We start from the raw sequence: 16,970 nt of genomic DNA on the forward strand, positions 1-16,970 counted from the left end.
CTGCAGTTGAACAGTATATTGATGATGATTTTGGCGCCATTATAGGAGTTTTAAATTATAAGGAATTAAATTCTGAATGCTGTGCTACTTAATTAAACTTTTTCTTTCATACATCAAAATCCCACTACGATGAAATAGGTAGACATATGTGGAATCGAAGATTCATTCTTGATTTTGACTTTTTACATCTATAAATTTTTGGATTATCTTTTATTTCACGTATATCAAATTGCTGTCGCATATTTTTTTTAAATTTTTTTTAGACAAATACAAGAGTTTTACTATGTGTGATGCCGCTATTATCGATGTAAGAATTGTATTTTCTTGTATCTTAACATGCTTCATCACCTTCAAATAGATAGGCAACAAAAATTGAAAATGAAATGGTTGAAAGTCGACATCATGGTGGGTGACGTGGGGATAAGCACACGTTTATTTAATACGACTATCACTTAATTTTAGTGAGACGGCGTAAATCGTTGGCATGGGCTTTCTATGGATCGAATGATTATGCTTCCAGATGGACAAATTCATACGTCTTAAAGAAATCATTTTTCCTTTGGCCTAGTGACGATGTACATATCTGGAATGTATTGTTGCCATTCTTCCATTAGTTTCTTTGGAGGGTCACCCTTTTGACTGAAAAACATGGGCGTCAACCAGATGAATTCATTGAACGTTAGCATTTCTTGCGCATATGAGCTTCATTCGGTTGAAATGATGGAAAAGGAAATTCAACAATATGCTTATGATGGTTTGTCAAGCTGTAACTTAATTCATTAACATATCTTTCCTTTTTTTTTTTTCTGGATGAATATCTGGGTCAAATTAGGTAGAGTACAATTGGATTATACGTTATCCTTGCCTTCGTGCTCAATTTTAATTGTTTGAACGCATAAACATATTATAACATGCACGACGATAAAGTGTCAGTATAAGTTGATTTAATTGAAAAGAATAGATCACTTTCTTAGAAAAATGATGTGTATTTGAATTTCGCTGTCGACGTGAAAACTGCGTTGATAAACGATCTATAAGAACTTTTATAAGCAACAACATGTGATCGTGATGCATGCTCTGACCCGTGGTGATAATCGGAACTAAACTTTAATTTACTAAAAGAAATGCATGATGACAGAGCGAGAGGCCTTATTTACAGCGTCTTGCACCATTAATGATGCCCACAAATTCAATATACTGTATATGCTCAAATCATCAAAATTCAGGCTCTGCATCGTCGGCTACAGATGTTATATTTACTTTAACCGATTTTTCTTGTCTTCTTGGTTTGCAGAGAGTATATTCCATAACGAATACATCCAATATACTGACCACAACATGCATAAATCTTGCCCAACCCTTCAAGAAAGAAAATCGTAAGGAACATTAATAGAGACCACTCAATCCAAATTATACATCAACTTCCATCATCAGTTCTTTTCCAACAAGTGACTGGAATGAACCTAGACATGATAATAGATCTGAGACGTGGAGAATCGAAAATCAAATCTTGTGTTTCGTAAATGTCCCACGCTGTCACAAACAGCCTGCAGTGGCAGATCTGGTCTGTATTTGAGTACGTATTATGCTGATGCTGGAGTTGCAGGGCAATTATATCAATAAAATTGTTCATTGCACATATGAAATTTTTTTTTTAAAAAAAAAACTTCACTTATAAGAGACTATTATTTCACAGGTAAAAAGGGTTTGTCCTAATTATCCAGCTCAGGGGCTGTAAAATCACATCCGCCCCCTTGCTTACAAATCCAAATGGAAACAAAAAGACAAAAAAAAAAGTAGAGCTTTTCGGGTTGGAATTTGTATAGTACCTGATTAACAAGAATACAATATAGCCATTATGTGACATCCATCCCCACATGCAGGACCCTTGGATCTTGATGGATCACCATTTATTTGTCGCTGTCCATGAGTAGCAGCCTAACACTAGGAGGAGGGTTGTATAAAACTGGCCCTGCAATACAAACTAGTTGTGCAACTTGATGTAATGTAATGCCATGGATGCCAACGTTGATGTTGCCATAATCTTATGAATAATTGATTTGTTAAGAAAGAACCATGTATTTTATGGGAGTTTTGGTGGGGACTTTTTTCTGTTCCTTGAGTTTATTGGAGAGGCAGCAGCTATGCATACTTTTGCATAGTTTTTTTCCTGCTGTACTTGAGATGATCTTTTTATTGTTATTATTATCTTTAATCTTTTTTACGCCTAGATAGAAGTAGGACATACACGTATGCTCATCTCTGATGAAGTGTACAGAGAACGACATTTTGTCTCCTTCTTGATTTTTTTTTCTGGGATTTTTTTTTGACTCAATCAAGCCTAATATTTCAAAGAATGAACTAAATGTAATGTTAACGCAAACATTATTATTACAAGTGTATATGTGAGAGAAAAAAGAATCATAAACTCAACTCATACCGTGAGATCTTAGAGTAGTCTTTAAGTAGGTACTCTTGATAACTCTTTTAATAAAATAATTCAACTGATGTCCTGTTTATAATTTATTAAAATTTGGACTCACTCGCGCGCAGAATTACTTAATAAAACAGTAAATAAAGAAAGTACTGAAACTGGACTCCAATTCAGATACTAAAAATTAATTAAGAATCTTCTAAGATTACTTGGTTTATTTGGAAGACATTTTCTCATTTTCACTCCAAGATTTCTTCTTCTTGACAGATTGAACATAGGAAGAAAGCACAAAGATGATAAAGTTGGCCTAAAGTGCTTCCTTTGCCAATCCATGCAGAATGGTGGTAAGAAGCAACAACCAATGCCATTCCCACCCGCGACTTTCTACCAAGTTGGACTCTGCAATTCAGTCTATATGTGTAAGTGAAAACTTTATGGTTTTATGATTTTATATCCCAAAAGGGCTACAACTTTCACAGACACAACAGTAGCTGCACTTTCTGTCACTCGACAGAATCTTGAAAGTTCTCCGCCCTGTAAGCATATTAGTTCTGTTACCATAGGGATCTTGACACCTCGGTATAAATTTACCTGTAAATTAGCAGACTTTGGAGTAGATTAAACTACAGCAGCTCAGCACTCCACGGCTCTGGCCCCCAACATTGCTAGTTTTACACGCGCCTGCGCACACAGACAAACAAAAACAGAGTCACAGGCTGCCAGAGAACAGAAGCTAACTGGAGTTTGGTGCTTCTGAGTCTTTCAAGATCCAGAGAAGATTTATCTTTCATCCACCAAGCTTTTGTAAAGAAAAACAGAAAAGGGTCAGGATTTTAGAACAAGAACTCACCAGAAAAGCACAGCATTTCTGGCTCGGGACCCTGCAAGGCTGCAGGTATGGTACCCTTTTCTTTCTTCTTTCTCTTCTCTGTCTCTGCAGACGTCTTGTAGAAACCAGTTAGAAATCTGGGAATGCATGTGCATGCAATTAGTCCTGCATCTTGAAAGTTGGATAAATATTTGGAAATGTCTAGGAAATGTTCGAAAGTGGCTCTCAAAATCCTGTCAAAGTTTATTGATTGGTTTAATCTGTATTACTATGTTTAGCTACACTTGTATCCGGCCCGTATTTTCAGCCACCTTTTTTTTTCTTTTCTTTCCCTATCCTGTCTATTTTTGGTTTCTCCTGTCAAGTTTTTTCTCCCTTCATTCACGTCGAATTAGAGACAATCACCGACGTCTTAGCTAATCTGTTGACATGCATGTATGTCCATCTTCCTTTGTTAGAAATTCAATACTTCTTATCCTCCTTAGATACACATTTCATAAGGATATTTATGGTACTAATATTGAAGGAAGTTCTTAATGATTATTGAGATTGAGAGCATCAACTAATTTCTTAATATCCATGATTCTGTTGGAATTTGTTTATTAGTTGGATCTAGCTTTCCAATATTGTTACGATTGCCATAAAGGGTTGAGTTTAATTTACAATTTGAAGTTTTGGAGAGAGAGAGACACACAGAGAAAGATGAAGAATTCGGTATCAGAACAGAGTTTCTACATAGAGAGCGACGAGGAAGATGAGGAGAAGGCACTGGAGAAAGAAGATAGTGAAGATGGAAATAATTCTGATTCTAGCACTTATTCTAATGATAATGAGGACGAAAGGCCGGAGAGCAAATCTATCACCACCTCTTGGCCTCAAAGTTACAGGTGCGTATCATCTTATCGCACATATCTATAGTTGTTTCTTTCTACATCTAGCTATGGTGTTCTCTACGTTTGTTCTGTTCTTGTTCTGCAGATTCTGTATTTAGCAGTGAAGCACTTGGTTTCTTGAAATCTGTTATATTTATATAGTACCAGATATTTAGCTTTACCCATTCATTTTTAGCTAGGAGAGATATTTAGAAATGGGATTGAAATGCTTTCATCATTCATATTTTGGAGCTTCTTCAAATATTTTCATTCTGTTTCAGCCATGAATATCAGTAGTTTATGAGTTTGAATGGATCCAGTAACATCAGTAAAGCATAGCTATGGGCTTAAGGTAGGCTATGTAATGTTATCAAAAGGCCAGAGCATTTTATGTCATCCCTGGCTCCTCCTTCAGCTTAGCCGAACTTGGTAGGATGCACTTATATTGCTGATTACTGCCTCTATTGAAAAGTTTTTCCTTCGTCATGAGGGACTGGTGGTTAATCCCTGTGAACCATCTTTGGAAGTGAAGGAGTTGCATTTGTCCTTACTACATTTATCAATGGTAGAAACCATATTTTGGATATTACCTTTCATCGAACCGCTGATTCTAGAAGAGAAGTTGCCAAACCGCATCCAGAGTATTCATTTCATGGGCTTTAGACTGAACCAATTTCCATAACTTGTGTGTCATAACATCTGGCCAGAACTATACCAACTTTTAGACAGTCTGCCAGATGTTTTGATTGAAATAAGTGCCAGAGATTCACTTTCCTCCTTAAATCATGTACCAGAGTTTCTTATTTGCATCAGTTTTCAGTTGTTTTTGGAGAGGATAAAACATACTGGTTTGATCATGAGTACAACCATCACTCCCTCACGTGCAATTCTACAAGCTGCAAATAATTTGGCTCTTAACTTTTAAGATTTAGAATCAATTCCAATGGTTCTTTGTTAATATGTTTTAAACTTGCACAACTGGATTATTTATTTGAGAAATGGTTACATTAGTCATCTGACTTGGACTGTGTTCAAACTCTGGTTGATAATGCTTGGTATCTCATATCCTTGTATCAGGCAGTCCATCGATTTATACAGTAGTGTACCATCTCCAAGTCTTAACTTCCTGGGGACGCCTACATTATCACGTTTAGGCAGCTCATTTATCTCTTCTTCATTAACAAGAAGACACACTCCTGAAGTACTCCCTTCTTTGCAAAAACCTCTATTACCACCAGTAGCAGATGCACGGCAGCCACCAGAAAGGCGTAGTTCACATTCTCTGCTGCCCCCCATTCAAAGGAGGCCTTCCTTAAGAAAAGGAACTGCTGACAGGAAATCATCCAAGGTCTCACATGAGGTTTCTCTTCCTCGCCAGAGTTCATATGGACAAGCTGTGGTGAATGGTAGGTTTATTTGATTGGCTATCCATCAATCTACATAGAAATGCAGGAATATCAAAGAAGCATTTATCAGAGCAACTGCATAATTAACTTGTATGTTGACGTGAATGTTGATGATTCGTACTTCAGTAATCTGTCCTCATTCAACTTCTAGATGTAGGAATATAAACTTGCCCACTTTACTGTAAATTATAAAGAAAAGCCTAAATTTGCTATAATCTATTCACTCACTGAGAACTCTGATGTCTCGCATAATATTCTAAATCCTTTTCTTCTATCTGCAGATATATATTCTACCTATACACTTGATCTTTTTCCCTTTCCACTCACGTAAGGAAGTTCGTCCTTGCAGTTCCTTGCAAAATGAAATAAAATATCAAATCAGAAACTATCATGAAACATCTAGAACCGTTTGAAGGCCTTGACAATTCTGATTTTGCCTTTGCATTTAGCTGCTAATGTGCTCATGGTGAATGAAGACACATAAAAATTATGTACGTTTACCTTTCACAGGCATAAATGTTCTTTGTGGTGTTGGAATTCTTTCAACTCCTTATGCTGTCAAAGAAGGTGGATGGGTTGGGCTATCAATTCTGTTTATCTTCGCTGTTGTTTCTTACTACACTGGGATTCTCCTGCGTTCCTGTTTGGACAGTCAGCCTGGGCTCGAGACTTACCCGGATATTGGCCATGCTGCCTTCGGTAATGTGGGACGTATTGCTATATCTGTAAGTATACTGTATCTTTCATTTGCTTCTCCTATAGATTCCATCTAAAGATCCAAAGATATGAAAGGTCTCCTAGCTTGCATGGGAAAATTTAAATTGCCGACACCCAAGAGAGAAATAATAAAAACCAAGCGAACTTGTGAACTCCTTTCTTTGATTTTGTCCGAAGTTAGAATAAAGTAGAATACTAGTCTTCATTTCAAGATCTAGCAGAGAGTATAACATTGGGAACTGATGTACAAGAAGCTAAACTGGAGAGGAAGTTTGTGGCTTTTGATGTCGGAAAGTATCTTGGAGTCGTTAGTTATTAAAATTAAAAAAAAATACACTGTTGTTTTTATCTCATGGGAAGGATACATGGATTTAAGGTTCAAATTGCTTTTATCTTTGCCTTTTCTATCTTGGCCCCTCATGAACAAGCTCCTTTTTTCTAAACAAAGATTTGACCAATAATAATGTCATGCCAATGCAAACATTATTCATCCTACATAATTAAGTCTTAAATTAGGCCAGGCAAGTTGGTAGCTTTCAATCTAACCTCCCCTGACATGTGAGCCAGGACACTGCTACAACAAAAGCTGTCTAATGTCAGTGGATCCATGCAGCTTTATGCAGCGCAAAAGATGATTCACTCTAATTGGCTATCGGGCCTTTAGGTAGAAAAACCTATGCTGTCAGACCCTTTAATCTTTTTGGTAAAAAGTCATATATAATACTATATCAGTAGAATAATTTATCAAGTCGACCTGCACTGAGAGCTCCTGAATTGAATTCCTTTCTTGTATCATACAAGACACTGTGACTCAAAAGTACTTGTATTATAATGAGAATCTGCACTTCAATTCTGGAAGCGATATCATTGCAGCAATATCAGGGTTTAGTTCCGTCCACTACTCATTCTAAACTAGTCAGCCTTAATTTGGAGCTTTTCAAAATTCATAAATGATATTCTGTTCCAAGAAATCAATATACAACAGGCTTTTGCTTATTAAGCCATTGATGATTTATCATTTGTTGAATTGTTGATCACTTTACATACTTCATCATTTACTGACAATGTTAATCTTCTGTGTTTTGTGGATGCAGATTATTTTATATGCAGAATTATACGTAAGTAGATCTTTCTCAACTTCGAGCTTTTTTCATACTTTGGTGTCAGTTACATTGCCATACCTTGGAAGTATAATCTAACAGTATTCTGATAAAGTAACAACCAAAACAAAAAAGGAAGGAAATCAAAGAAAGTGCACACTCACTCATTATATAGGTCTTTCAAGTGTTGCAGTTTGCTAGTTTGTTAATTTTTTCGCTTCAGTCTATACTTTTAAAGGTTTTGAAGAATCGTGGACACTTTTATCAGTGATGTTGATTCTTGTGGCATCTGGTTAGAACTGTTATCCTCATCTAGCAATAGATTATTTGTCAAACTTTATGTTGCTTCTTTTCATTTGGCATCTAATATTTTATGTTGGATTTCTAGTTGCGGCATGTGTGTCTTGATTTGGCTAGATTGTGACATACCTTGAAATGAAGGCTATGGAGACATAAGTGAACTTTTGGAATTCGTCTCCCTAATTTTTTTCTGCCAACATGCAGCATTTCCTACTCTTTTAGTCTGATTTATATATCATGCTACTACTAAAGATTCCGTGTTCTCGCCTTGCAGGCTTGTTGTGTTGAATATATCATTCTGGAGAGTGATAACTTATCATCTCTGTTTCCTAATGCACATTTAAGCTTGGGAGGACTTGAATTAAATTCAAAACACCTATTTGCTTTGCTCGCTACCCTCACTGTTCTCCCTACTGTTTGGCTGCGAGATCTCACTCTGCTTAGTTACATCTCAGGTGAGTGATTTATTGATTAAGGAACTTTTCAAAGGAAAGAAGTGCAGATTTTGAGTATGATAGTGTAAGTATATCTTTCTTGAAATGTTCTGCACTGGTAATCTAGCAGATTGTATTGTCTCTTCAGCTGCGTTCAGGTAAAAGTTACCAATAATTTCCAAGTATTACCAGTGTTATATCTAGTGTTTCTCCTATTAAATTTTTGCTATAGGAGATTTTAGATCAATATTGGGTCAAAAGCACTCTCATCTGTCCCCTGAGGAAAATCAGCTTACGCTCTCATTGTTTCTTTGTGAATCTCTTTTGTTAATCTGAGTGTATCATGCACTGGGTGTCATGTACACTAAATTAACCATTATCCTCGTTTGTAAATTACTCTCTTTAGCTGGAGGAGTTATTGCTTCAATATTAGTGGTCTCCTGCTTATTCTGGGTTGGCTTGGTGGACAAAGTTGGCTTTGAGCCCAAGGGGACCGTATTAAATCTCTCAACTCTTCCTGTTGCTATTGGCCTATATGGTTATTGCTACTCAGGCCATGCGGTTTTTCCCAATATCTACACATCAATGGAGAAACCTAGCCAGTACCCTGCAGTTCTCTTAACCAGGTAAATCATGCAACAGCTGTCCTGTGAACTGTTACATATTGTGTTGGTACGGAAAAGGTCATTTTCTACATTATACATGCTTGAAAACTTTCTTTAACTGCCACTCTGAGTAGATATTAGAAACTCATAACAACATTATGTCATTGGAAGCTTGCACCAACGTCTGGCACCACTTTGCACATTCCTTACATTGCATCATCATATTGGCATTAGTAATCCTGTATACAGGGTGGCATATCTCATTAGGAGCTTCAAATGTTTTTTTCTTGATTTTTTCTTGTTTTTGCGTTGAATCTAGTTTTGGAATCTGTACTCTGATGTATGCCGGAGTTGCCGTATTGGGATACTTGGTGTTTGGAGAATCAACAAAATCACAATTCACTCTTAACTTGCCCCAAGATTTAATTGCCTCCAAAATTGCTGTCTGGACAACGGTAGGTCATTTTAAAGTTTCAGTGAAATGCTTCGCAGTGTTTTCTTTGATTCTTAATATTTGGACACATGCTAAGTTCACCTACCTTAACCACGTAAAGCACCATGTGAGAGGGCTTATCTTTCACATTTTGCTTACTAATTTATTATGCTTCCTCTTGGACTCTTTGACCACTGTATCAAACTTGAACTCGTTTTGGAATTTGAATTGCAGTTAGCTGGCTTATTTTGATTTTGCAGCCTGTGCACTATCTATAACTTCTGTTTTGTCCTTGCTATTTTGCAGGTTGTTAATCCATTTACAAAATATCCTTTTTAGAATTAAAATTGCTGACTAGAATTTGCATGCACTACAATCACTTCTGACAGCAATTCCCGCTTCTGATCAGCATATGTATTTAGGACATGATACTGGAGACAAAAAGGGATAGAAATTTTATTGCTAAAACTTTTAAAATCTGTAGATACTGGTTTACTTTTCAAAACAGCATGCTGAGTATTTGTTTATCAAGATAAGAACAATAAAACCAATGTTGTAGTGCTTTAGCAACTTAAGTATCAATGCACAATTAAAAATCCCAAAAAGTATATTGCTCAGGAAATTTAGGATGTAATTTCTCGCAATGGTAGTATCTGTTTGGATGATCTTCTTGAAGCTTTTAGATTTGCCAAACTGCGATGCTTTTAATCACAATGGAAGAGCTGAATTTCCTTAATATGAAACACATATGCTTTAACCATGACTCCTGTGGCCTTGTGTCTGGAAGAACTGATACCTGCAAACCACATCAAGTCTCACATATACTCAATCCTCATAAGGACAGCGCTAGTTGTCTCTACTCTGATTGTGGGCCTTTCTGTTCCGTTCTTCGGTAAGTTTCATTTGAATATTTGGCAGTGTAGCTTCTCAAATTTTTTCTTCGACTATGTTAATTGGCCGAGTCTATCATGATGCAAATTGCATCAGTTTCCTATTTAATTGGGATCTATTTTTCCAACTTTTTAAGAGCTGAGCTAAACAGTATCATACTGCTTTTTTTTTTCTTCTTTTTTTCTTTTTCAGGTCTGGTCATGGCACTTATTGGATCTTTACTCACAATGCTAGTGGTAAGTCTTACTATACCACTTATATGCAGTTACTTCTCCTACCACCTTCACATTGCCAATTTCAGTTTCTTCAGTAAGCTGATTTCAGAATTTTTTTTTCCAGACATTTATACTTCCTTGCGTTTGCTATCTTCGCATCTTGAAAGGAAAAACAAACCAGTTCCAGGTAAAACCAACTCGTGCCCCGCATTTTTATTCCACATTCCGCAAACCATGCTCAGATATGATTATTTATTGATTAATGGGAATAGAAAGAAACATGCTGCATAGACGAATGATTGAGATTAAAATCTCAAATCCATCTAATCCTCATAGTAACAAGTGGAAGAAGAAAATCATTCCGGAAATCGAAACACCTGATGCAGCTTTGAGAGATGAGGCGTATAGAACAAGCACAAATAAGCCACACTATCGCTTTGTACATGAGAAACATTAGGTGCCTAGGCCTTTGCTTGACACCCATTGTTTACTGTTTAGTCAGTCTTTTTATTTCCTGTTCATTCTTGCAGGTAGCTGCTTGTGTATCGGTCATAATAGTTGGATCTGTGTCATCTGCTTTTGGTACTTACTCAGCTGTCTCCCAAATTGTTGAGAACTTGATCAGTTGAGCTAAAACTTTTATGTGGTTCTCGCAACGGGGATAACCTTTTTTCCCTCAACGGAGAATATCCATTCTTTCCTCTTTTGAAACTGGGATTTTGTAGGGTACTTTATACACATTGTGCCATTTTCCCAAAATTTTTTGTGATGTATCACTTAATGTGTAGTTAATTCTCATAACTATATTGCATGAAATTGTCATGTATCTCAAGTTTCATTGAAAATTATAGCTGCATACATTCTAGATGTGTACTTGATCAACCTGCAAATTTCAAAAAGAAAATTCTTGATAAGAAGCTTTGTCCCACACTTTGCAGCCACTAAGTTAGCCACAAATGTGCATTTTTTCTCCCCTTTACAAGATCTCTTGTTCTACTGCAGTATTGCTAACATAAACATTTTCTGGCCATCTGAAGAGATGTCCATTATCCAAAGTAAAATTTAAGATCAGATGGGTTTTTTTGGTATATCCATAGATGAATATTCAGTTTAACTGATGGATATAATTATAGCAGATACTTATTTTCATCTAAATGTTTTGATAAGCACTTAAACAGATATCTGAAAGGCTTTTTTACAAGTTACAGTAATGTCAGACCATAAAGTTTGTCATCATCATGGAAATCTCACCTCTACTTTTAAGATTGTATGGATGTCTCTTGCCATCTATGTTTAGGGTCATTTTACTTTGGTTCCGTATCTATAACTTCAATAACTTATCTACTCTAAAAAATGATGATGATAAACTTCGAAGGTACAATTTTTCAATGAGAGATCACAGGCTCATATTATTACAAAAACAAGCATAAAATGTAAACACCAGCTGATTTAAACGTGCAAAAAACTGGAGATTTTTTGTTGAAGTATCTACATTTAGCAAGTTTTTGCAATGCATTTCTTAAAGATCTAAATATTAGTTTAGTCCCTTCATAAAAGGTTACAAGTTTGAATTGTAACAAGTGTTATGATCTACTTTTTTTTTTTTTTTTTTTTATCTTGTGTTATGATTTACATTGACTACTGTAACTGTAAATACATAAATAGCAATGGAAAAGTACACATTGTGTGTCTCATTTTACAATTAGTAAAAGAAGCTAGTTAATCGGATCGGATTGACTTCTGTAAATGTAAATATCTACGTTGACTTCTGTAACTGGAAAGGAGACATTCTGGAAGCCTAAGCCATAATGGAGGAAAAGATAGGAGAACCAAGACTAGAGAAGGCTTTGGCAGTCAGAACAGCTATGCAATTAGGAAAAGAAACACGTTGGTGGAAGATTGAAATGCACTGGAGGATATACAACAGTTGAGGGAGTTTTTTGATCAATGCAATTTCTTCTTTATACGTAGAGAAAGAAATCAGTTGTGTCCTGGGCTAGCAAAATTCGCTTTTTGATGTTAGTTAATGATAGATGTATATTAAAATACCAATTTTCTGGGTTGGATAAAAGATCAAGCACTAAAGAATTATGAGGGCAGCTTATCCCTTTTGTGAAGCATGCTTATATTATCAAGTTAAATCAATACAAATGTCATCGTTTTGAAAAAAAAAAAAAATGTATCTCATTTTACAACGTTGTTGTAGCTTTGTGCAATTGTACTTTGTCTGCCAATCTTGTCGGGTCAATACTAGCAGTCCCAGAATAAAACCTTAACCCATTTCCTCAATAAAGTCTTCTCATTTTTTGTCACTTGTTCTTTTGTCGGAACTCAGAATTCAGAATCCTCGTCCCCTCAAATTCTCCACATAGTATTCCAGGGTTTAAGACTTCACCTTTCCCATCCCCCAATTTCTAATTCCCTCCCCCACGCCCCCGCCCAGAAAAAAAGGAGAAAAAAAAAAAAACACACACACACACACACAGAGGGGAGGAACACAGGGACATGTCTGAAATAATGAAAACATATCCTACCAATGAGTATTTGCATGAAAGGAAGCTCTTTTTCGGCCCAACATTAGAGACTAGAATGATTTTTTCGGTTCCAAATGAAATAATTCAATCAAAGATGAATAGAATAAGATTAATTGGCGGCGGAGGAAATAAGGTGAAGGGCAAGGCGGCTTTATTAGCTAATTATAGTGATGAAGGGTCTGTTCAAGGTGCCCTTGACAATTCCCCGATTTCGATAGAGCTAGAGCCAATTTTGAGCGAATCCCAGTTCGATCGGGTCATTGCTGAAGCTCAACAGCTTGAAGAACCAATTTTAATTGTATGGTATGCAGTTGACATCATAGATTTTATTTGTTTTTGGGTCTTGTGATTTGAATGAAAAAGTTGACTTTTACATTGAGTTGGCATTTTTTGTTGCATGTTTTTCCCAACTTTTTTCCGTTGGAACAATTGAACGTCTGGTCTTAGTAAATATCGTTTCTTGTCGATGTAGAGGCTAACGTAGTGCAGAAGGCAATCGGGTTGCTAATAACTTGTTTAAGCATTTTGTGTCCGTGAACTGGGTCAAAAAGTTATTGGGCTAGTCTTTATTTTTTGCTGTTAGACTATTGCTTTTTCATTTCTGGATCAGTTGGATGACTTCACTAGTTTCTATCGTGAAGAGTCCTCATGGTGAATTTGAGAATTATAGCTGAGGCAGATTCTATTGATTTTGTTGAACAATAATGGAATGCATGGACTGATAAAGTCAGTAGTAACTCGTCAGATTAGGATTTGCCAGATCACAGAGAGTGCACGTGGTGACAGTCGTAGAGTTTTGTTTAAATTTTCTGATTCTTTTCTTTCGTATCTTGTGATTTTGCATAATAGATTTTGTATCACTTTTTCCAAGAGTGCTACTTTTTTTTGAATGTGAAAATAAATTGGAACTATTGATCCAGGAATATATGGGATTCAGAAATATTACCTACGACATGTTCATGGGATCTAGGTAGTTGTGTCCTACATGCGCCTATATTCAGGATATTTACGTGTTGTACAATATCTGTGTTTCAAAATAACTTTTGAAGTTTGATCTGTTCTCTGTACCTTAGTTGGTTACCACATGTTTGGGAGGGTAAAAATCCTAAGAAAGTTGTTTTTTCTGATTATTAGAAATAAGTGCCTTTGGTGTTGTAGGGCAGGTATAATTATGGTCAACAGAGAAGAGACCTCATGTTTTACCATCTACAGTTGGCTACCCCAGCTTGCTAGATAGACCAAGTGATTTAAATATTTGTCTTCCTATAAATCAGTTGGAAATTGTGATGCCTGCTGTTGAGTTTGTTTGTTAGGAGACCAAGCAATCTAATCCTTCAGTTGCCCTAGTCAGATATCAGCAACAGATATTTTTAATAGTAGGACCACATTTTCAAAGTCATTTTGTTTCTAATTTCATACACGCTTGATATGTTCATAATGCTAATAAATATGGTACAGAAGTATAGAACAAAATGGAAGAAGATCAGTGCTTGATTCAAATATTGCATGAAAAGTCCTTTTAGGAATTCAGTTGAGTTGTGTATCGATTTCTGCGGTGCTTTTACATGTTTCACATATGCAGTTACATGCTCACTGTCCTGTGGTATTTTGTTTCTTACCTGAGATTTATGCTGAGAATATTAAGCTTAGAGCATCCAGGATTATATTGGTTGCAGGATGGCAAGGTGGTGCAGAAAATGCATATATTTAAAACCGAAGTTGGAAAAGTTAGCTGCTGAGTATAATCCGAGGTAATTGATCTCATGTACCAAATTCTTGCAATCCGATCTTCAAACTCTGTTTGGTTTTGTAGGTGCTGGATCAGGTTAATTGGTTCTTCGCTTTCTTCTGTATTTTATAGAAAAGCATTGATGCACCTATCCTTTTGAAGACTTAATTTTGTTCTTCTTGGTATCAATTCAATGAAATCTTAATTACAGCAAGGTACTTTTTTGTTCTAGGTCAAATCCTGTGATAGTTGGAACTGTCCATGCTGATTTTTCTGCACTGGCCTCTTTTAAATAATGTATTTTCTGATTGTTCTACTGCCACTAGTTGCATTTAGCAGTGTGACAGACTGGTTAGTCTTTGTACTTATGGTGATGAAGGAAGAGGTGGACTTTGTTTTTTGAACGTCCCAAGCCTACTTGTTTCATAAGCATTACTGGTTAATTCCTAAATTTGGTTGCCTGTAATGAGTTCACAATTATCTTGAAGTAGGATATCCCTCTTAGATTATGAATTACAAGGGATGCTATTTGCATCTCAATAAGATCCATTTACCATCATAAGAGATGAAATCTTAGAACTTGCTTTTAGTTCACTGCCAGTGGCTCATGCTTCTTTTCACATGCTTATCTTCACAAGTATGAAATGGCATTTCCTGCTTAACTCTGAGAAAATAACATCCTTATTGCAGCCTTTTCTATGAACAAAACAATTATCTAAGATTGCAGTTATCTCTCATTTTCTCTTTTCACCTCACTCATCCATCCAACCCCCTCGTCAGGGGCTCTGTCTATATGCCTCTGCAATGACAATTATTGATGCCTTCACTGATGCAGAGTACGCTTTTTCCATGTTGATGTTAATAATGTTTCACACAAGCTCGTGGTTCGAGCAGGAGTTACTGTAAGTTTCCCTTTAATGATAAAAGTTTTTAAATGCTGTTGACATCTGCTTGCCTCATCATATTATCTGAATAATTATATCTGTTTCTCTGCTGTATGGATGCAGATTTCTACCACAAAATGTTATAAAACAATCATTTACTCTTTAAGTTGTATATATGAGTTCTGTGCATAAAGTGGTATTATTGTTTCAAAATGGATAAGTTAGCCAAATGAAACTGCTTCATTACTATGCAATCTAACTGGATGACTAAGAATATGCTACTCTCATGTACTAGACTGGAGTATTTCCATTGTGAGTCAGTCGATTTTTTTTAACACCCCATTATTCTGCGTAGGTTAGTTAAAGTTCAGACAAACGATTCGAATGAAATCTAACTGGACTTAATCTGCCTTTCATGTATCTGAAATGCGGCTTCCAAACAAGAGCAGAAAATGCCTACCATACAGGTAACTCAGTTTAATTACCCTGGAAATTGTGTATTGTCTTGACAGTTTCTGGCTTCAAACATTTCTAGAATTTTTGCAATGTGAATGATTTTAAAAAAGCATTGACAACAGCTATGGAAGGATGGCCAGAAAGAAGGGGAGGTGATTGGACGGCACAAAGCACATTTGGTGGTTAATGAGATACGTGAAATGATTGAAAATGAATACACCTTGTAATTCAATCCAGTCCCTGAGGGTATGCATTTAAACTTCATTCAACATTAGCCAATCGCACAGGAAAAAGCTGCATTCAGGTGTTTCGCTTGCCCAATTATAGGGAGATCATTGGCTTACTTTTTCCAATGCGTCATAGGAAGATAATTAATATACTTGTCCCCTTGTTTTTCCTATTTGTCTTCTCCCCTCGCAAAACCTCCCTCTTTTGGGGGTAGAAGGAGGGGAGGGGGCAGGGGAGTTTGCCACTTTTCGTTCTGGTTATGTAGCTGGCTACATACTTACCCATCTTAAGAATAATATAGTGCCACCTTTCAGGAAAAAAAAAAAAAAAAAAGGAAAAAAATAGTGCCACTCCTGTACTTACCAAGATTAGCTGAGGATGCACTACATATATCGGTGGCCAGGATGTCCCATCTTCACTGGTTTGTTCTTTCCTTTTTGAGTATTCTCATTTTACCTTGTTTTATGGAACCTTCCGCTGCCTGTTAGATTACTCACAAAAGATTTGCTGATAAAGATGGATCCATGTGTTTAATTCCACTCATTACTTTCTCTAGTTGATTTTACACACAGAAATTTTCTATGATGAATTATTATAACCTTGAAGTTTAGAACAATAAATTAATAAAGTAGTGGTGATGGATTATGATAAAAAAAAAAAAAAAAAAGTTTCAGAAGTAAGTGTCCATGCAACAGGGCTGGAAAATGTAAAGAATCAGATCAGTAATTCATGCTGCTGCTAAACAGCAATTGATATGTGACAAACTGTCCATGTTGAATGGATATATATGCCTTTCCCAGTACGTCTGGTGCTTGGACAATATCTAATAACCCCTCTTATTTAATTTTTCGTTTGTAATTCATGGTATCTACGAATTTTAGCAGTTGAATCCTCTCAAAAATC

General features: G+C 36.2%; 2 protein-coding genes across 4 annotated transcripts; both read left to right on the forward strand.

Moving 5' to 3' along the window:
- The first annotated feature begins 2,794 nt into the window (after positions 1–2,794).
- LOC113763737 (amino acid transporter AVT1C) lies at positions 2,795–11,081 on the forward strand. The gene is made up of 14 exons (XM_027307647.1): positions 2,795–2,853; positions 3,040–3,329; positions 3,936–4,150; positions 5,213–5,541; positions 6,052–6,266; positions 7,353–7,376; positions 7,933–8,113; positions 8,499–8,718; positions 9,017–9,152; positions 9,437–9,456; positions 9,877–10,022; positions 10,214–10,257; positions 10,361–10,423; positions 10,767–11,081. The coding sequence occupies exons 3-14, from the start codon at positions 3,966–3,968 to the stop codon at positions 10,863–10,865; spliced, it is 1,662 nt and encodes a 553-aa protein (XP_027163448.1). The 5' UTR covers positions 2,795–2,853; positions 3,040–3,329; positions 3,936–3,965; the 3' UTR covers positions 10,866–11,081.
- A 1,499-nt stretch (positions 11,082–12,580) lies between these two features.
- On the forward strand, positions 12,581–16,606 carry LOC113762538 (thioredoxin-like 3-2, chloroplastic). Of its 3 annotated transcripts, none has more exons than XR_003467208.1 (5): positions 12,581–13,073; positions 14,447–14,521; positions 15,335–15,401; positions 15,744–15,850; positions 15,962–16,037. XR_003467208.1 is itself a non-coding variant. In XM_027306027.1 (5 exons), exons 1-5 carry the CDS (start codon positions 12,742–12,744, stop codon positions 15,993–15,995), a joined length of 531 nt encoding a protein of 176 aa, XP_027161828.1. In that variant the 5' UTR covers positions 12,581–12,741; the 3' UTR covers positions 15,996–16,606. The 3 variants fall into 3 exon arrangements, 2 of the variants coding, with proteins under 2 accessions (XP_027161828.1, XP_027161827.1); XM_027306027.1 differs by having other exon boundaries at positions 15,828–15,850; positions 15,962–16,606; XM_027306026.1 differs by having other exon boundaries at positions 15,833–15,850; positions 15,962–16,606.
- Positions 16,607–16,970: the final 364 nt, after the last annotated feature.

This window comes from Coffea eugenioides, chromosome 2 (assembly GCF_003713205.1).
Source record: "Coffea eugenioides isolate CCC68of chromosome 2, Ceug_1.0, whole genome shotgun sequence".
Taxonomy (NCBI): Eukaryota; Viridiplantae; Streptophyta; class Magnoliopsida; order Gentianales; family Rubiaceae; genus Coffea; species Coffea eugenioides.